The sequence below is a fragment of the Thamnophis elegans genome, chromosome 9, assembly GCF_009769535.1.
Source record: "Thamnophis elegans isolate rThaEle1 chromosome 9, rThaEle1.pri, whole genome shotgun sequence".
Taxonomy (NCBI): Eukaryota; Metazoa; Chordata; class Lepidosauria; order Squamata; family Colubridae; genus Thamnophis; species Thamnophis elegans.
The window spans coordinates 29,559,749-29,581,930 of NC_045549.1; the positions used below are offsets into that span (position 1 = coordinate 29,559,749).

Genomic DNA, 22,182 nt, shown 5'->3' on the forward strand with positions numbered 1-22,182 from the left:
TCTGTAATTGAAGCCAACAGTATAGATTCACAATTATCAGAAAATAAGATTATTTAGTTAGGTATTATGTCTCGCTTATCTATTTTAGAGAATACACAAGGGACTTGGGTACATTTAAAGAGACATTTTTAAAAATATCAAAACCATATAAAATATAAAAACACAGATTTAATTAACAATAACTTTGGTATTAACTACATTTAACAATTAAAAGACTGGCTAAAGAAATGTGTATACCAGTATCTGCTTGTTTAAACACTGAGAGAGTGGGTGCCAAATGTAGCACTTGAGATGGGGTTTAGGTTGCCTGGATGCAATGCAGAAGGATTCCCAATTTTGTGTATTGGAAAGATGGGCCTTTGATAGCTGGACATCCTTGAAAACCATCTCAAAGATGGTTATTCTGAAGGCTTGTAATGTTTTGATTGCAATATAATTAAATCTATCATTTATTGATTGATTCAATTTATATGCCTCCCAACACAGTTCAAGGTGATTGACAACAATGTTATGGTTCAGCCTTTCTCAGTTTATATTTCTTTGGTATGTTAATGTAGTAAGAAATCAGACATTAACTACTCTAGTATAAATAATGAAGTGAATGATACAAATGATTTCTCTAACTTGAAATGAGTCTTGGAATCTTTTCAGATCAAAATGCTTCGTGCCTTTAATCATACAAAAGATCATATAGTAGCTACCTTTACTTTGCTTTCTGAAAGTCTTTTTGAACTTGAGAATTGGATATGTATGGTTCAATGCTTCGTGTGTCCAAAGAAATCCACCGTAGAAGCAGTGGCCTCTACAGACATGCAGTTCTTTGTTCACATAAGAGAAAACATAGTTACCTACTACATCAAAGCTTCTTCAGCTCTGGTTTTTTTAGAAGACGTTTAGCTTCTCATCCAAGAAGCTATAATATGAACTGTTTGTAATATAAACTGATATTTGTGTTGTATGCTCTGCAGATAAAATATCTTACCCTTTTCCTACCTTCTTGTTCAAACTGATAAAGAAAAAAATCATTCTGAAATGTATTTCAAAAGAGAATTTTGATGAAATTCTTATGAATCAAACATGGGCTTGTAATGAATTAATGCAAGGTAGACAAGAATTCTGAATATCTTGTCTTTAGCTGTATGATCATCTCAGTAGTACATTATTTCTTAGGTTTTAATTTCTTACTTCTTAGGTTTTAATTATCAGACAAAGAATGAAACAAGGATACATCTTGCTTCTCTCATTTTAACTTTATATTCATTATTAGTAGAAGTTTGACAAGTTGTATCTCAGTGCTGACCAATCAATTTCTTTTCTTTATTTTATGGAGTGTTAATATCTCAATGATACAAGTGAGTCTTAGAGTCTTGCCCACTGTTACAGAGAGGAAAGACTGGTTGACAGGTACAATTAAACTAAAATCTTCTTCAATTATCAGTCATCAGTAGTTTTAGTACCAATCAATCAAAGTTTTTAAATATCTCAGTGTTTCTCAACAAGGCTCAGCAATCTGGCAAGCACAACAAGGGCCATCACCACCTGGGCCCACAAACTCTGAAATGCTATTCTCTGAGATGGCAATAATTATGTCCCAGATGCAACAGAAATATTTAGAACTAAGGTCATGAGCCATCTGTTAGATAGGGCGCAAATTTGCTATTATTATGACATTTGTTCTGTTGAAGCTGTCCAATCCACGTTTCCATGTACTCTGTTGCAAATAGCCCAACAGGTATCTAAATCTCCAATAAGACTGGAATCTGGTTTCGTCTCATGCATATTCCTTCACCACCTGAAATTTGTTCATACTAGTGTCTTCCCATGCTTGACTTTGCAAGATAACTTTGTGTTGTTATGAAAGCCAGAGTTGATCTACATTTAATTTTTTTGGCTTATCAACTCTATTTAATTGCTTGGTTGGAGTTAAAGCAATGAACCTTTACAGTTTCCGATATTTAATATGACTTAGGTATGCTGTTTGCACGGGGCAGGTTTGTTTGGAAGTCCCTTGAAACGTGTCTAATTAATATCTAAAAACAAGGATAACCTTTAAACTTGTTTGATCTAATGTCCTAGAAGAAAGAAAGATTCGATAATATACCTATAAAGAGGAAAATTGCCCCTATCCACAGAAGGAAGTATAATCAATTTCTCACTACAATTTGCACTGCTCTTTTTATAATGCTTGTTAAATTGACCTAATAATACCTGTACCAAGCCCTAATTATGATGAGAAAGAGAATGCCTTCCTTTCAGCTAACAGATCACATTTAGAACAGAATAATAGAGTTGGAATGGACTTGGAGGACGTCTAGTTCAGTGGTAGATTCCTAGCGGTTTGGATTGGTTCGGCCGAACCGGTAGTGATTTGGCAGCCTGGGTCCCTGGAACTGACAATCCGAACTGGTTCTCCTACAGCGCCGCCATCTTAATTTTTGGTTCTGCACATGCGCAAAACAATTTTCATTGCAATTTTTTAATTTGTTAACGTTTTCTGCATGTACAGACCTATTTATGTGCAAATGTGCATGCACGCACCAAACTGGCAGTAATGCCGGCAGCAACCCACCCCTGGTTTAGTTCAAGCCCATGCTAACCTAATTGGACAATGTGACCAGTGACACTTGGGAAAGGGATCATTTACTCTTTTAATTATACTGAAACTGCAGGGAACATTTAGAGTTGGTTTTACAATTGATCGTGGCAATATGATGTATCCAATAAAGAAGTTTGAGGAAGATTCGGGTCTTAGAGTTCTGATTGGCTTGGATTCGTTAGTCGAAACCTTGACATATATATCTCCAAGAGGTAATCTGCCTTCAATCACTCTGGGCATATCACCAACAATAAAAATAAAATTGAATAGACCACATAAAACTTCAGAGCCAATTCCCAAGATTTTTTTAAAAAAAACATAGGAAATAAAAATCAGGCAGTTCAATAAGTACTGGAACCCAAAATATTAGCAAAATAAAAACATACTTGCCATTTTCCTAAAATGGATAGTATGAAGGCCATCCAGGCTTCTGTGGGCAAGCTACCTATAATGTTGGGAAGCCATCCAGAAGACTTGTCTCTGAGGACCTCCACTTTCATCTCTTGAGGTGAAAGAATCAGAAGCCAAATAGTAGAAAGCTTACGCCATTGTCTCCACATCTTTCACAGAATTTTACTGAAAGACTTTACAGCTTGCAGCTATGCCATCTTTTTCCCCTCTAGGGCACATATATGCCCACACACACAATGCAATGCATGCCACCCTCTGTGCATGCGCACAACCCCTCACTGCTCCCTGTTTTGGACCTAGTAGATCTCCCTGAAGCCTCCTGTACCTCAGCCCATTTTGGGCCGAGCAGGCCTCCCTGAAGTTCCCTGCGCATGCATGCACAATCCCCCACCCCCCATTCATACGCACCAGGACCCAAAAATCAGCTGACCAGTGAGAGGCATGCATGCATGTTGGAGCTGAGCTAGGCAATGGCTCGCTTGCCGACAGAGAGGGCTATACATGCCACCTGTGGCACGCGTGCCACAGGTTCGCCATCATGACTCTAGGGGAAAGAACTTTTAAGGAGGAATGATGATACAGCTGCAGGAATTTATTTTTGTTTGCAAAACTATACTTTGTCAATCTAGGATCATCCAGTGATAAGGACTGCCTATTCAAACATTCGTGTTTAAACAGGAAGGAAAGTATTGGTGCTTTGTAGGAATAAATGAGTTTTGTTGCAATAGATTGATAAACTGGAGATAAATTGACAGGTTTTTGAATGAATCTAATGTGAATGAAATAGAAGCAAAGGATTCCTAAGATTCGGTTAACTAGTATTGCTTGCTTAGGCTGCCTGTTATATTTTGTAGCTACATGTACCAGTGAGTGGAAATAATGCTGGTGTTTGGAAGGCTACTATACGAACAGAAAAAAGTGTAAATTTTGTAAAAATGAAAATCAGTTATATTTAAATATAGTAACTTTATTTTCTTTTATATTTAAAACAACACTTGTACTTTTCTTAAGTAATTTTTTTTGTTCTTGCCCCAGTTGTTGCCTTCACTTACATCCAATATGCTAGTATAAAGTGTTGAAAGCTCAACAATTCTTTTTTTCCCCAGCACCACACACATATATTGTGATCAATCATTCGCAGATACATTTCATCCAATTTTCATACGTAAATCCATGAGAAGTGGCTTATTACTTACTAGTTTACAATTACTTAGTAGTTTATAATCAGACTGTTCAGGTTTAAACAGAATTGGAAAAGTTAATTATCACAAGGTCTAGTTTGCACTAACAATAAGTAACCAGTCAAGGTGAAACAACTGAATATAGATGCAATATTTTATAATATGGCTGGGATTTGAACATGCTGTTGAATTTGCATTGCAAAATGTTTTTAGGGGCTGCACTAATTTATTTCCCAGATTGTTCTAACCAGTTTGAGAGCAGTAAAAAAAGGTTATATAATTGACATGTGATGTAGCCTAAAATAGTGAATGCAAACATAGGCTGCTGTTGCTGGGCAGTTGGCAACTGTTAAAAGAGGGAAGAAAAAAGAAAACTCTTTAGTATATAAAACAGACTTTTTAAAGATTAAAATGCAGCAGTCAACAGAGCATGCTCCCATCCTTGAGACATGCAGTGTGGAAAACTTTTATAGTTGCTCAGTAATACAGCAACCTTTTTAATAAATTTATTAAAGGTATTTTCAATAACATAAAGAAATTATTTCAACAATGTTTCAAGAGCTAGGACTTTGCATTTCACATACAGGTATGTACCTTTTGCTCTTACTTTAAAACACAGAGCTTCTGAACCACAGCTCAAATAACCTTTCCAACCATCTATTCCTTACCTGTCTACTTTAGTAATTAGAGAACTTGCAAGTGTGTGGCAGTATAATAGCACTGATTTGAATGGAGATGATGACCTGAAAGCTGCCAGCAAAATTTATTTCATAAGCAATTGGATAAGCAAAAAAAAAAAAAAAGGTAGGTCCAGAATTAGCTGAGTATGTACAACAACAGAATTATTTAAGTTAGCTTAGTTAGACTGCCAGGGATGCTGCTCCACCGAAAATTGTATGGGTCAAGTATGCTTAAAAGACCAAAAGGCTTCTGCTTCTGTTCCCCCAGCTGGCTTCTTATCATTGATTTTCGACAGCGTATTATTATTTCATTCTTCCGGGCAAATAATTCAAAAAGCCATTTCAAATGTGAAAGGAGACCCATTGTTAAGTTATGTGAAATTAATATAGCCAAGAAGCTGTTACTAATGTTTATTTATAAGCATGAAACAAGCTTATGGATGCGAAGATAGAGCCTGGCTTTGGTTCTACAGAATTCTTCTATCGCTAAGCAAAAATAAACAAACAAAAAATCTGGGAGGTAATTTTCCTGCAATTAAAAAAAGAAGCACATATGTGTGTGTGCATGCCTCAGCCAAATAGCATCTTAAAAAAAAAACAAGAAAAAAAACTGGGTATCCACTAGAAACTTATCCCAATGATTTAATACATATAATTGGCAAAACATTAGGACTGAAAAAATTAGGCACATTCTGATTATTTTATGTGATCAGCGATATATTGCTAAATCTTTAAGCTCATATTAATTTTATAGTAATTGTATGTTATTTGTGGATATTTACATTACTGGCATAATGATATTATTCCCAAATAATGCATGTTGCGTGAATGTGTTGCTTACATAATTTGGAATGATGCAAACTGCTGGAAATGATGTAATTTGATATTTAAGAGATATTCCTTTTTTTGTCTTCACTCCAGTTATCAATTGGTCCATTAAATTGAGGTGTCAATATAGTGGAATATCAGATTTATAATTGATAACAACTACAGCTACAAAGCAGACATTGCAGTTGTAATGGCTATTTGAATATTTCCTGCACTTCATCACTAAATGAATTGAAATGACAATAGAGCAAAACCTGTATAATTTGTTCATTTATTGCATTGAACACAAAAATGATACTCCCTTTTTTGGGAGGTACCAATAGTACGGTTCCTATTATATTTGAAGCTGTATCTTTCAATATTTTGGTCTGTGTCTTTAAAGTTTATCACGAATTTGGTGAATTGTATACCAAGAAGAAGTTACTTGTGTTGTTCATACTGTTTTGGATTCTTCAGCGTCCCCACCCCCAATATTGAATTTACAAACATAATGTCCTTTATACTCAATCAATATGTGATTCTATAATAAAGCATCTACCCCTTTTGAATTTCATATTATTTTCATGCCCTTCAATTGAAAGAGAAAGAGTGGGCAACTATGCTGGATTTAATGATTACAATGTTTTATTTTTTCTTCTAATTATTCTGTAGTTAAATATTCATTATTTATAAGTTTAATTTAATTCTAATACTTTTTCAATATTGGCATTGGGGTATACGTCAATTAATCCTATATTTCTGTCAAAAATCATTACTTGATACATATTAAAAATATGTGTTAAAATATTCTTAGAATATTCTCCAATCAACAAAATGTAAATTTACCCTACAGAACTGAAACTTCTTAAAGATCTTGTCAGCAGATATATCCATATGACATTTTAAAGGAAGACTTAATTTGGCAGATAGTGATTTATATAGTTTTAAAAGATGGAAACTTTGTAAAACTTAGAAGAAAATGTCCTTTCAATAAACATTTCACAAAGGCTTCACCTAGATGCGTGACCCGTCAAAACTGCGGTAGACAAAACCGCGCTCGACGAAAGCGCGTACCTGACGTCATCAGCAGCGCGACGAAAAAAATTAAAAATAAATTAAATTGAAATTAAAATAAAATTAAAGCAAGCCGATTCACATAAAGGTAAGGGTTAGGGTTAGGGTTAGGGTTAGGGTTAGGGTTAGGTTAAGGGTTAGGGTTAGGTTTAGGGTTACGTTAAGCGTTAGGGTTAGGTTTAGCTTTAGGTTAAGGGTTAGCGTTAGGTTTAGCGTTAGGTTAAGGGTTAGGTTTAGGGTTAGGTTTAGGGTTAGGTTAAGGGTTAGGTTTAGAGTTAGAGTTAGGTTTAGGGTTAGGATTGGGGGGGTTAGGGTAAGGTTTTCGCTTTAATTTTAAATTTACCGCTCACAGCGCAATGTTTTCATCGCGCTGTGATGACGTCACGTACGCGCTTTCGTCGAGCGTGCTTTTGTCTACCGCGGTTTTGTGGTGGAACCCCTAGATGTATTTAGCCAATAGATGCCTTGTTCAGTTCAAGGCTCATTATATTTTTATGCTATTAATATAATGTGAATATTTATTGTATATATATTCCATTTCATTATTTTGTCTTGACTGTGAACTGACAAGAATTAGAACCAACAGCAACTTTCTAATTAAAGTTAAATATGGGAAAATGCTACTTAGTAAAAAAAAGAACGAGATAAACATTAGGTTGAACATTTTAGTGATATATTCAACCAACCTAGCCCATCAATAGTGTATAATTTTTACAACATTGCACAACCAGTGGAACTTGATGTCAATATGGAACCAATTACAATTACTGAAGTTCAGGACACAATACAGTTGTTAAAAAATAGCAAACCAGCTTGCTTAGATTAGCTATCTGCAGAACTCTTACAACATGGTGGAGATAGTTTGGTGCAAGAGCTCGTGGTTGATGACAGGAATGTGTCCCATAAGATTGGAGTAGGGAGTAATCATTAAAGTACCAAAGAAATGGAACCTCAGTGATTTTAACAACTGAAGAGGCATAATGTTGCTATCAGTTCCAGGAATAGTTCTGTGCCTTGTGTTGCTCAATAGATTGCAGCATCATGTGGATACACACCTGCGTGAAGAACAATCAGGATTCAAGAAAGGATGCTCTTGTAACAATCTGATCCTGACCTTAAGAAATATCATTGAACAGAGTATTGAATTCCAGAAGCCAGTAGTAATCAATTTTATTGACTTAAAAGGGGAATTTGACTCAATTCATTGAGAATTATTATGAAATATTGTAAAATCCTATGCTAGTCCTCAATGTTTTTATCAACATCTTTAAAAGTTTGTATTATAATTCCAGCTGTCATATATGAATGGGATCTAAAATCAGAACCTTGTTTAATGTCAATACAGGAATAAGTGTATACCATCACCATTCTTGTTTCTCTTCACCATGGACTTTGTTATGCATAGAGTGATAACAAAGCTTTGGCATCCCACGAACAACAGCTCATTTAGATTTTGGACAACAGCTTTAGATTTTGTGGATGACATTGTATTGGGTGCTTGCAAGAAATGACCACCAGCAATGTTCCCTCTAAGCTGCGCAGCCGCGTCGCAACGCACGTAACAAGAAAACACTATGCGGAAGTTTCAAACTGCCGCACAGTGTTTTTTAATGTCTTAAAATATGATGAAAATAACCCACTCCCTCCCTTCTCTCCCTGCACTGAACTCTCTCCTCCATCTGGTGATTGGTGAAATCAAGGAAGACTCTGCCTGGAGACTGATGATGCTGCAGAAGAGAAAATTCCCATTGGTCCTCTGGGACTTTGTCGGTTCCTGGGAAAACACGATTCACTGGTTGTAGCCTGCGTTTCTCTGCACATCCGGGGTTTCTCAGGCATTGCATCGTCTGAAGCCCCGTTCCGGGCTCGGTAGTCTTTCTGCGAACCCTTCGCTTTGTGGAGAGAGGGAAGCAGCGTGGAGTTGCACTGCCTGTGCTAAAGGGGTCCACAGGATCTTGAGACTTGATTTTTGAGCAGTACCAATCCATTCCACTCTTTCCTTTCCCTTTCTGTCCTTCTTCTATTTTCCTTTTCCTTTTCCTTTTCCTTTTCCTTTTCCTTTTCCTTTTCCTTTTCCTTTTCCTTTTCCTTTTCCTTTTCCTTTTCCTTTTCCTTTTCCTTTTCCTTTTCCTTTTCCTTTCTCTTTTCCTTTCTCCTTTCTTTCCTTACTCCTGAGGAAGTGGACAAGGCCATCGGAGCAGTGAGTGCCTCCACATGTGTTCTGGACCCGTGTCCCTCCTGGCTGGTCGCGAACAGCAGGGAGGTGACACGGGGCTGGATCCAGGCGATAGTGACCACCTCTCTCCGGGAGGGGTCCTTTCCCCCCCTCTAAAGGAGGCGGTGGTGAGACCCTTACTGAAGAGGCCGTCCTTGGATCCAGCCGTTTTAAATAACTACCGTCCATCTCCAACCTCCCCTTTGTTGGGAAGGTTGTTGAGAAAGTGGTGGCCTCTCAGCTCCGGCGGTCCTTGGAGGAAACCGATTATCTAGACTCCTTTCAATCCGGATTCAGGCCTGGCTACAGCACGGAAACTGCTTTGGTCGCACTGACCGATGATCTCTGGAGAGCCAGCGACGGAGGCCATCCCTCCGTCCTAGTGCTCCTTGACCTCTCAGTGATCTTCGATACCATGGTATCCTTCTGCAATGGTTGCGAGAGGTGGGGGTGGGAGGCACCGTTCTTCAGTGGTTCTCCTCCTACCTCTCGGACAGGTCGCAGTCGATGTTGGTTGGAGGGCAGAGGTCGACCCCTAGGCCCCTTAACTATGGGGTGCCACAGGGTTTGGTCCTGTCCCCACTCCTGTTTAACATCTACATGAAGCCGCTGGGTGAGATCATTCGATGGTATGGGATAAAATACCACCAGTATGTGGACTATACTGAACTGTATCTGTCCGCCCCGTGCCAGTTCAGTGAAGCGGTTGACGTGATGTGTCAGTGCCTGGAGGATGTTAGGTTCTGGATGGGGGTAAACAAACTGGCTCTCAATCCTGACAAGACCAAGTGGCTGGTGTTTTTTCCTCCCAAAAATTGGCTATGTATTCCAACTCTCAGGCTGGGGGGTCAAATTATACGCCCCTCAGACAGGGTTCGCAATTTGGGAGTTCTCCTGGATCTGCAGCTGACTTTAGATCATAGAATTGTTGTGCGTGTTGTGACTTTTTAAATTGTTTTGTATTGTTGTTTGTTTTTATCTTTTTACTTTTTTGTATTGTGACCCTTCCCTTTTGGTTTGTCAGCTGCCCTGAGTCCCTCCAGGAATAGCACGGCATACAAGTCGAATAAACCAAACCAAACCAAACCTTTTTCCTTTCCTTTTCCATTTCCTTTCCTCTTTCCTTTCTCCTCTCTTTTCTCCTTTCCTTTTTCTTCTTTCCCATTTCCTTTCCCTCCCCCTTCCTTCCCTTCCTTCCTTCCTGGGGGTCTGAGGGAGAGGGCAGGGACTTTTTTCCTCCTTGCCCCCCTGCCCAACATCTGCTCTGATGGCAATTATGTCTAAAAAGTTTCATGCTCAGGCATGAAAATGTGCCGCTCAAACACTATAATTTTCCGCACACACTAAAAAAAAATTAGAGGGAACATTGACCACCAATTTACATAATGACACCAGGAAGATTGGCTTACATATAAATTTTGAGAAGACCAAGGCCATTTATCTGAAATGGTATAGGGTATCCTGCCTAAGCAGGGGCCTGAACTAGAAGACCTCCAATGTCCTTTCCAACTCTGTTACTCTATTCTACCATTTATGCAAGTTGGAAGTGCTCAGAATAATATAATAGTCCTGTAACAGTCTGTGGCCTGACTATAGAACAAATCCAACAATTTATTTATCTTGGTTGCATTTTGTCTATCAATGGAGATGCAGATATGGAAATTAACTATTGAATTGGAATGCAGTGGTCATGTTTCAGTGTACCTGCCCAATTTGGGAGCCATGAGTATTACTACAAAGATAAAACTGTTCCGGAGTTTGTCATACCATATTTGTCATGCAATATGCTTGTGAAATGTGGAAATGTACAATCAAGATGATTAAATGTTTTTCAACAACATTGCTTGAGAAGAACCCTCTGCGCCTCTTACAATGGTCACATCACTAATGAAGAGCTACTGCTCAATGTGCTCTGCACAGACCTAATGATGATGATGATGATGATGGATAGTGCGATTTTTGCATAGTGCGATTTTTGTCCAGGATATCACAGAGATAGACATGCCCAAAATTAAATTTTAGGCTGATGATTAAAACTAATGAGTTTGTTGTGTTTGATTTTTGTAAACAATTATTTTTCCAACTAGAAAGCTGCACTAGATCAAACATATTAGAACAGAAACCAGCATCATATGAATTACTAGCAGCATATTTAATATCTAAAAAATCTGTCAAAAATTAAATGTTACAGAACATCAGATGGAAGTCAACAAGTTTTCAAATGGAATAGAACGTAGGTTGTAGATCATCCTTGGGAAACTGTAAAATATTTCAACATTCTTATTTTTCCAAACTGAGGAAAGCCTTTCAAGGGTTAAACACAACATCCTTCAATTTGCTCTTTTGCAGGTAATATCCTAATATCCCACTAGCAGAACATACTTACCTGTAAAGTCTGTGAAGAGATAAAAGTCTATTTGTGAATAGATAGAAATAGTTCAGCACTTACATATTATAGCTCTGTAGGGATGTTCAGAATGTGTACCTTATTCTTTCGGTGTCAATACTCAGGAGAAATATATAACTATATGTGAATCTTTTTCTCTAAAATGCAGATTTATTTATCACTTGTACAGAAGTTCAACTTTGAGTTCTAGCGATGAAGAGGCAACAGCTAATAATGTTGTTCAAACAACTAAGCCTATTATTTTATGTTTTTATGTAATTTCCTGATTATTGATTAAAATAAGATTGACTAATCAGATTTAGAATTACTGAAGCTTTCGATCTGAAAAACATTCTTATGAAAACATACGCATGATCATTGTGTAATTTGCAATTTCCCCACTGAGTTCAGATATTTTAAAGAAAGGGTTATTATGCTTATGCCCAGATATAGTATGAAAATATTTCAAAATGTTATTTTATATTTTAAAATCTTATTAGAGCCTTTCATCTTTGTATTAAAATAATGCTGTGTATTGTGAGGAGTGCTGTAGTTTACTTCCTTATTAATTATTTAGTCTGTATAACTTTAAGTTCTAGTGTTTTGGAAGAAGTAAGTTTCTGTACTTTCTTATTATACCCATAATTTGAACAGTACATGCACATACAAAAGGGTATGGCTTTGGATATTCATTTGTGATTGTCATCTTAACTTTTTTTAATCCCCAGTGCATATGTTGCTGAAGGAAAACTAGGGAAGCAAATATAAAATGCTTGTAGCTTCTACCTGCAAGTGTACGAGGCAAACAGCAGGTACTGGAGCATTCCTTTTAATGCACATTCCCCAGTGCAAGATCACTTTCCTGTAATCTCTTCCTTTTCAGTTAATATAAATACAAACATCCATTTCCTTCTTGCTAATTATTCCAGTCCTGGGGTTAGCATTCTTAAGGGAAGTAGGGAAAAGGATATGTCCTTTTATCCAGTTTCTTCATAAGTCAAATTCCAGAAATCTTCCCCGGTGTTTGCATTCAATAGCTGTTTGGGATCATATCTTTTTGATGCTTTAAAAACAAAAGCTGAACTAAAATCGTAGGCATAGTCAAAATCGAAAGATTTTCACTTAGTGACCACTTTGCCTAATGCCTAAGTTGCAGAAACCAATTGCATACAATGTGTTCTAAGTGACCGTAGCAGGGGGAAAATGCTACTGGTTCAGACCGGTTCACCCAAACTGGTAGTAAAAAATGCTACCGGTTCGCCCCAGCCGGTACTAAAAAAAAAATGATATGATCAGGCGAACCGGTATTTCCAATGATCAACTGTGACAAGTGATTTATATTAGCTAGAATTGTCAGATTTCCTGCTTTCTAGCTAATCTAAATCAAGTGGCACAGCGAATCCCCCCCCTTCGTTGTTCTACTTACCTTTGCAGGTGCACTCCATAGCAGGCTCTGCCCTCCCACCCACCTGGATATCATCACACCCAGTTTTTGATTCTCTGCGCATTCACGGAAGGTCTGCGCATGCGCAGAAGTGGCGCATGCATTCACATTTGCAAACCGGTAGTGAAGGTACATTGATTTCACCCCTAGACTGTAGGTTGTAAATGCAGACAATGGTCACAAAGTTACTTTTTAATCCCCATCAGTCACTGTTCAAAGCTGTGACTAAACATCAACGACTTACATGGTAATATGATAATTTGAGTCTGAGCATTTGTTTCTGTAGTTAGATCTCTGGGTTGATTTGTTCAATTATCCACTAATTTATTTGCACGGTTATACAGTGGTATTCTCAAGATTCTTCTCCACCACCAGTGTCCCAAAGCATCATACATTTACTATCCTCCTTCATTTTTTTGACCAGATTTAATGTATAACTTGCTTTGCCATACAAAGCCTTTTATACATCTTCAGACAGCTTTATTTTTGATAGTATCATTTGATGATCTGAATGAACTTGAGTTCATCGAAGTTTGCATCATAATAAATTCTTGAATTTTATAAAATTCCATCTGGAATATATTATAAAAGAAGTAAATAAGATTTTACCCTTTGTTCACTGATACTACACTTGATCTTAGCCAAAAGGCCGAAAAGCGATGTTCACTGATTTTAAATATGTGGATGTGGGTGTGATTTATTTATTTATTGAACACATTGAATATTGTGTTTTCAAAAATGTTATGAGCAATTATTTTAAAATACCTCTGGCAGATATAAAGGTTATAAAAGTTGGAAGCGCAATTCTTTCATGTTTAGAGCTGTGAGTCTGTGTTGTGGATAGTTTATTTATTGTATATTGTTAAAATAGAATTTATTATATTTTGTCTTTTATTTATTGCAGGGCAGCACAATTACTTATGTGCGGGACGGAATGACTGTATAATTGACAAAATTCGAAGAAAAAACTGTCCAGCTTGCAGATTACAGAAGTGTCTTCAAGCTGGAATGAATTTAGGAGGTAAATAAACTATGAGTATTAGTACTTTCTATTATTATTATTATTATTATTATTATTATTTATTTATTTGGCAAATATCTGTTACATGATTCTTTTTAAATTAGTATTAAATGGATGAACCTGGAAACTCTATCCTGAATTCCTTACTGGAAAGACATTTGATAAAACGTTGTAAAATCTTACTGTCATTCTCATTTTAAAAAAATAAATCATAATTCGGAATAACAACGATGAGAGTTAGATGATAACTGAAATTTTAGTGGAATATCAGGTATCTAATTGGACTGAAGTATTGGATGGGTCATGTTGAAGGGATTTTTTTTCTTGCTTTATTGTTTTTGTGGTAGTGCAGTGAAAAGATTCCAATAAAATATCAAGTTTAACCAGAGAAAAACATATGTTATCTGCCAGATCTCCTACTATGTTCCAGCTTACAAAAAATTAATTATAGTAAAAATATGGAAAATGTACGATTTAATTGCATAATTAAACAAATAATATTTTATTTATATGATTTCATATTTATCCTGTTAAATAAGTAGCATAACTTTTAGTCACATATTTTTTTTAAAGTGAACTGGATCATTGAAGATTTGCCGATTAAAAAAAAGATGAATAGAACATAATAGAATAACAGTGTTGGAAGGGACCTTGGAAGTCTTCAGGTCCAACCCCCTTCTAGTCCAACCAGAAACCTATACCATTTCAGACAAATGGTTGTCCAATCTCTTCTTAAAAACTTGAATGAAATTGGAGATTATCATAATGCAGAATGTCTTCACTTCTGGATCCTTTCTGTTTGGGCATTTGTATGAGACGTCCTTCAGAAGAGGGGAAGAAGGGGGGAAATATGTTGCTCATTAAAATGAAAGCAACAGTTGAATCCAGAAGCTTCATCAGATTGATGAAAGTTACATTGTAGCATTGCAATGCAAGATTTGTCCTTTCCATATGTGCATGTGTGTGTTGTGTACAAAAGAGATGATGTTGTGATATGTTTCCTTAGTTGCTTCATGCACACATTCATCAAGGGATTCTTGCAGCACCTTTCTAATACATTTTATTAAAAGGCCTAACATTAATAAAGGTAATGTTTATCAGTGTTAAAAGGGGCGCGGTGGCTCAGCGGCTAAGATGCTGAGCTTGTTGATCAGGAGGGTAGACAGTTCAGCGGTTTGAATCCCTAGTGCCGCATAACAGAGTGAGCTCCTGTTACTTGTCCCAGCTTCTGCCAACCTAGCAGTTCGAAAGCATGCAAAAAATGCAAGTAGAAAAATAGGGACCACCTTTGGTGGGAAGGTAACAGTGTTCCATGTGCTTTTGGCATTTAGTCATGCCGGCCACATTCCCATGGAAATATCTTCGGACAGGACAGCACTAGCTTTTTTGCTTTAAAATGGAGATGAGCACCGCCCCCTAGAGTCAGGAACAACTAGCACATATGTGCGAGGGGAACCTTTACCTTTAACATTAATAAGCTGTGATTGACTTCACTAACAGCTGATAAAGCTTATATCTTTTAATAAAATTTAATAAAATAGGACCAGAAGTGATCCTATTTGACTTCTGGCTTTTGGCCCCATAGTTTGATATAGGTCTCCTTCTACATTGCCATGAAAAGCAGCTACCCAAATTTATGTAAATACAGAGTATAACTGAATTACGTAAAATAACACATATTAATTTCAATACTCTCTTTAAAAAGTTGTATTTTTCTATTCTTGCGCTCTGATATTTCAATGTAGTACATCACAGAAACATACAGGCTTTTCTTCATTTCTTTGCAATTTAATATCTTTTTTTCTTATTCATTTTTTCCCTATAGAGTAGCAGATTCCTCCCCCCCCCCCCAATTTATAGTACTTTCTTCTCAGCTTGAAATTCAAATAATGAAGTTTCTAGATGTTTTTTTTGTCTTGCACAAAAACTATGATGAATTGTACTACCATATCTATGCTGCAGAACTCCAGATGATCACAATGCTGTAGTTGACAATGATTACCATTTTTATATCTTCTTTTGCCAAATAATTGTAATCTATTTTTTGAAGCACAGAAATGGTAACTGTGGTAGTAAGTAGTTACTTATTGTAAAAGTTCCTTTTAGCTCTAAAGAAAATATTTTTTCTGCATTTTCTGCAAAGTGTACTTTATTATATATCACTCAGACATGAGAAGTTGTAAGGTATTTAAACTATAGCTGGCTTAAAATGGGTAGAAGAATCATTATTATTGTAGAATAGAAAAAGAAAAGAAAAATAAAAGTTACTCTTCAGTAACAGAGGTGGAATCAAGGAGTGGAGCAAGAGAATCTTGAGCTTAGAATGAAAAATAGGGATTGGTTTTTAGGACTTGTAAAGTTCAGCCAAAGGGAACATTTGGGTGTGGAAGCAACAAGAGAGCAAGTTGAAAAGAGAATGGACCATTCTTGGCTCTGGTTGAGACAAAATTGTTTGAACAAAGTTAGCAGGAGAGTTGGCTGACAATGCATAAACTAGCTGGAGAACAGTGCCGGAAAATGAAAGTGGGGTGAAGGGGGATGTAATAAAAGATCTGTTTGTTTTGCTGAACTTGGGGTATGCTTTTAAAATTCAGAAAGCTTGCTTAAATAATTTAAAAGTGTATTTCTATACATATTGACATAGTATGCTAATACATAAAAATAGTTTACATTTAGAAATTATTCATACATTTCATATGAATATGATCCGGATTAATCAGTTGGTTTCATCAACTGAATTATATTATAATTATATTATTCCAGAGTGAATGGGTAATGATGCATACAAAGATCTATATTTATGTTTACTTTTCATTAAATAAAAATAGCTTATACAATGTGAAAAGAGGCTCACATTCTGTATAGTAAAGTGCATGTTAATTTTTCAGATAAACTTATGTTAATAAATAACTAATAATTAATTGTAAGAGAGCTCTTTAACACCACCAAACAGCAGCATCTTCCAGGTCCTTGGAAAGGATTCGATAGGTGAATAAAACTGCCAAATCCAATAAAAAAATCTGGCTGAATGTGCCAAGAATCGTAATAATAAAAAGAATATATCTTGGAAGTTAGAAGGGGCCATTTAGGCCACTGAGTCTACTTTCCTGCTAAGTGCAGGCATCAAAATTAAAGTGTCTTGGAGAAATGGCTGCCTAGCTTTTCTACTTGAACATATCTACTGAAGGAGAGCCCATCCCTGGGTAATTGCTTACGTTGTTGAATGGTTCTTACCTTTAGGAACTTTCTTCTAACATTCAACAAGAACTTCTTTTCCAAGAACTTAAATCCATTTTTCAATGCTCTCTACTCTGGAAGAAGATAAAACAGGTCTTGATCTTCTTTTATGCGACTCCCTTTCATGTATTTGAAGAGTGCTATTATATCTATTCTCACTTATCATTTCCTGAGGGAAAATACTCAGCCTCCTGGGTACCTCTTCATAAATCAGTTGTTGTTCCCTTATCATTCGATTGCTCTGTCCAATTTCTCTGAATCTTTCGTAGAACATGGTGCTTGGCAGGAGAAAATAAATTATTTCTTGAGATTTGGGGATCACTGCTTGGTGAAACCTAACATTTATTTATTTATTTGTCAGTGGCCCAATTTATGCCAAATTGTTATTGTAACAAATTATTGTTTAAAAATCTAAAAAAAAAATCATATTTCCTATCCAGTAACTCTGTATTTGATGTTTATTTCCTTAATAAAGAATATTGAACATGTCCATTTTAAATTTCATTCTTACATTTAGCCCATTTATTGAACCTATTGATTTTATTACTTTCTCCTCTATTTCATTCAATTTTTGCAAATTTTATAAGAATTCTTTCCACTTCTTCATCCAAGCTATAAATAATGAAATTATCCAGTAATGACCTTTAGGCCACTCCATTTGATATTTTTCTTTAATTTGATGAGAATCCATGGAAAAGGACTTTTGAGCTAAATACTTATCCACTTAATTGTCATGCCATATGGTTAACAGTTAAGTAGCTTGCTAATCAGTATGTGATGGGATACTTTGTCAAATGTTTAATATGTACTGTGTCTAAATAAATCATATATTATGTTATGAAAATTATCTGATTAATAGGCACCTCTTTTGTTCTACCAACTTGTTTTCTTTCTTTCTGATTTAGTCCCCTTTTATTTCCTCTCTCTATCTTATTTTCAAGTTTGTGTAACCACTTTGAATTATTTTTTTGTTCCATTTGTTTTTCTCCATTGAGATTGTATGGAATTGTGGTTTAACTATTAGTTCTTTCTTGAGGAATGCAACTGATCCTGAGTTCTTTTCCCATTAATTTTTCCTGCTATGAGATCGTATTTAACCAGGCTCCAAATTTATTAAAATTTGCTTTTCTAAATTCAAGACACGTTTGATTATGTCTTAGTTTCTCTTTAAATCAAGAACTTTAACATTACATAGTCCTATTATGGGCATGTGGAGATGAAACTTTGCTTACTTGCCTGCCACTTGCATGGCTCGATTCTTGACAGGTCACAGACTGATATCGTGTTCCCCCCAAAATAAGACAGCGGTTTTTTTACCCCCCAAATAAGCACTTGGCCTTATTTTCGTGGAAGTCTTATTATTTTTGAGGTGCAGGAGGTGATTAGCATGGTCACCTCATGGCTGCTGCTGTGTTGCAATATTTTTGGGAAGGGCTTATTTTCAGGGAGGGGCTTATTTTAGCACATACGCTCAAAAGCCTGATTGGGCTTATTATCTGGGGAGGTCTTATTTTCAGGGAAACAGGATACCAGTCTGTGGCCCAGGGGTTCGAACCCATTGAGGTATAGACCAAAGTATATTACAACTGGATAGAATGCATTTTAAATGACAACTCTGAACATAATAAATATATCATTTACCACTGTTTCTTTGAAAAAATATTTTATATGGCAATTGATGCATTTAAATAAAATTAATATAAACTCATGTTTATGGAGTTTATACTATGAAGAATGGAATGTTAATAAGGAAATATAAAAATACTTATATTTTTTATTTTAAAAATAATTTATAAGATAATACCAAAAAACATATTCATATCTGTGTGTCTAGATCATTGTAATTGAGTTTAGATAAAATAATCCATAATGCAGACTTGTTTGCCATTCAAGAAAATAAAAGTTATGCAGTTGTGCAAATGTTCTACAGTAATATGGAAGTTCTTAGTTTGTGACCCAGGTTACTAATGATATTAGAAGGTAATAAATATGAATTATTTAAAGTACAATTTTGGTAGCTGTTACTTGAGTTGCTGCATTTAACAATATTTCTGTTAATTATATTAAAGGAATCATAAAGTGCAATTTCAAAACTAGTTGAGAAAAAGCTTAGCTGAGAATATTACAAAACAAAAGAGCGAGAAACTAATAAGTGATTCAGTTAATAAAGGGAACTTAAATGGCTTATGATGGTGGCTTGCATTTAACAGAATAATCATGCTTTGCTGAATCCATATGAGATACATAGTAAAATATATTTGGGAAATATTGTATGCAAGTTCCTGCTTCAAAATATATTTCTATTATTATTAAGAGTTATTCAGTTATTATTAAGAGCCATGGTGGCCCAGTGGTTAGAATGCAGCACTGCAGGCTACTTCTGCTAACTGCCAACTGCCAGCAGTTTGGCAGTTCAAGTCTCGCTGGCTCAGGATGAAAGACTCAGCCTTCCATCCTTCCGAGGTCGGTAAAATGAGAACCCAGATTGTTTGGGGCGATATGTTGAGTCTAAACTGCTTAGAGAAGGCTGTAAAGCACTGTGAAGTGATATATAAGTCCAAGTGCTAATGCTAATTATATATTATATAATTATTCAATTACTGACCTGGTTTTTCCCAGTGCTATTTGTGTGTTTTACATAGTTTTTAAAAAAGATGGATAATTTATGGTGTTGTATGATACAACTACATTCTTATCCCCATTTTATGATTCATCTTTGCTACAGCCCGGAAGTCAAAAAAATTGGGCAAGTTAAAAGGTATCCACGAAGAGCCACCTCAGCAGCCGCAGCAGCCACCACAAAGTCCAGAAGAAGGGCTTACCTATATTGCTCCAGCAAAAGAACCTTCTGTGAACACAGCACTTGTTCCTCACTTATCTGCAGTTTCACCAGCACTTACTCCCTCGCCTGCTATGGTTCTAGAAAACATCGAGCCTGAAATTGTGTATGCAGGATATGATAGTTCAAAACCAGACACAGCAGAACACCTGCTCTCCACTTTAAATCGTCTCGCTGGCAAGCAGATGATTCAGGTGGTAAAATGGGCAAAGATCCTCCCAGGTAATGAAACTCTGTAAGACTACTCTTACTTTTTAATAAGGGCATTCTGAGTTTAAGGTATGCGTTGCTCAAAAGAATGTGTTAGAACTTCTTTTGTATCAAGAATACATTTGTCATTAGAAAACATGTGTACAGTTTTCCTTCATGTGGGTTGGAGATCCAAATTCTCAGAAGAGGCATTGTGGGAGATATAATCTAAAAATATCTGGAGGTTTTATAAAGGATACATTAGCTGCATGATACTACTTATATCCATAAATATAATATATGCTCAGAGTATTTTCAAAATACATATTGTTGTTATACAAGTTATAAATATTTGCTTAGAACATATAAGAATATAGCAGTGTGAACTTTCCTATTATTTCTTATTATGGCTCCTTCTTATTATAAATCTTATATTTTCATGCGTGTTTGTGTATAACCAGTTTTCAGACTTTTCCTGAAGTATAGCTCATAATATTAATAACCAGGCCTCTATTACAGAAGCCAGAGTTTGCCAGGAAATCTGTGAAATAACAGTATACTAATCTGATATGTGACTGAGTTTTCCTTACCAATAAGAAACTATATCAGGTATCTTCCATAGAAAATAGGGTGGCTTTTAAATATCTATCTACCCCCCCCCCCCTCTCTCTCTCTCTCTCTCTCTCTCTCTCTCTCTCTCTCTCTCTCTCTCTCTCTCTCTCTCCCCCCCCCCTCCCTCCCTCCCTCCCTCCCTCTCTCTGTGTGTAGATATACATACACACACACACACACACACACACACACACACATTTCCTAAATTCTGCAAAATCATTCTAAGCCAGCTACAGTGAGCTGAACAAATTCAGAAAGGTCTTACATGGCAGAGTAGAGCAAGGCTAATACACCTTAACACTCTCTTCCCTCCACAGTGTATGGCCAGTCTACCAGCCTGGCAGGTGATGTTCCCCAGCTCATTTCTTTCCCTCCCTCCCCTTATCCTACACATGTTATCAGCAATATTTTTGGCTTCAGTTATGGAATTTTCAGTCAGATGCAGACTATCTTTCTCTCTTGCATTTTCTTTTTCTTATTCCAAGAACCTTGGTGATTGCTATGGGGAGGTATGGAAAGGAAGGCACTGAGAAAATCAAGAGGATGGATTTTAAATGTTGCAGATAAAGCCAAGGACACCAACAGTGGTTATGACTGAGTTCCAGCACCACATATCCAACAGAGCTGCCTGCTGTCCCCATATCTTTTTAATGCTTTCTCTTTCTAACCTCTCCTTAACTGTGATCTATCACCAATCTGCCTGGCTTATTTCTGATCCTTCCCCAAATTGTTTGGCTTGAAATATAAATTTTCAGTCCGGACACAGATCACTGCAAAATAATTGTTCCATGCATAGGAGGTTTCATGAATCTGTAGAGATTTGTAGTCATCCAGGTCATGGTTGTCTCAAAGGTGCTTTTTCAGGAGGCAGTTGGACTTTCTTGTTGCATCCCGAAAAAGGACTTTTGGGAGACTTCATGAGGAAATATTTTTCACATCAATAAGGTAAAGTTTTAAAATTAGAATTTATGATTCCTGACAGGACTAAATCTACAAGTGTTTGTATTTCTGGATGTTAATGAGTTCTTTTGCTACTAAAGATTTACTAATCTTTATTTTCTTTCTCTCTTCAGGATTTAGAAACTTGCCTCTTGAGGACCAAATTACTTTAATACAGTATTCTTGGATGTGTTTATCATCATTTTCCTTGAGCTGGAGATCATACAGACATACAAATAGCCAGTTTCTTTATTTTGCTCCTGACTTGGTCTTTAATGAGTAAGTTATCCAATAAATGCTTGTTTTTCCAAGGAAGTTTATAAAATAAAGCTCTGTTACAATGTGATACATATAGAATGCAAAGCTGTGAAGGAATACAAATACTGGAAAATGAGCATATGGAAACATCTTTCTCACATGTGTTTTTCTTGCCCTTATCTTTAATTTGCATCTGTCATTGTACGTACTTCCAAAGCTTCAACATTTAATTGGCTTTGACAGATAACTAATACATAACTTAAAGAAAAAGAGTATTCATTGTATCTATTTAC

At 36.2% G+C, this 22,182-nt stretch overlaps 1 protein-coding gene and 1 pseudogene across 1 annotated transcript in view; one reads left to right on the forward strand and one right to left on the reverse strand.

Annotated features, from left to right (window-relative positions):
• Positions 1-22,182, forward strand: part of NR3C2 (nuclear receptor subfamily 3 group C member 2) — a 165,026-nt gene that overhangs the window by 101,235 nt on the left and 41,609 nt on the right. The window contains 3 exon segments of the mRNA XM_032223548.1: positions 13,699-13,815; positions 19,778-20,113; positions 21,766-21,910. Coding sequence (XP_032079439.1) covers positions 13,699-13,815; positions 19,778-20,113; positions 21,766-21,910 — 598 coding nt within the window.
• Positions 13,301-13,455, reverse strand: LOC116513595 (annotated as a pseudogene).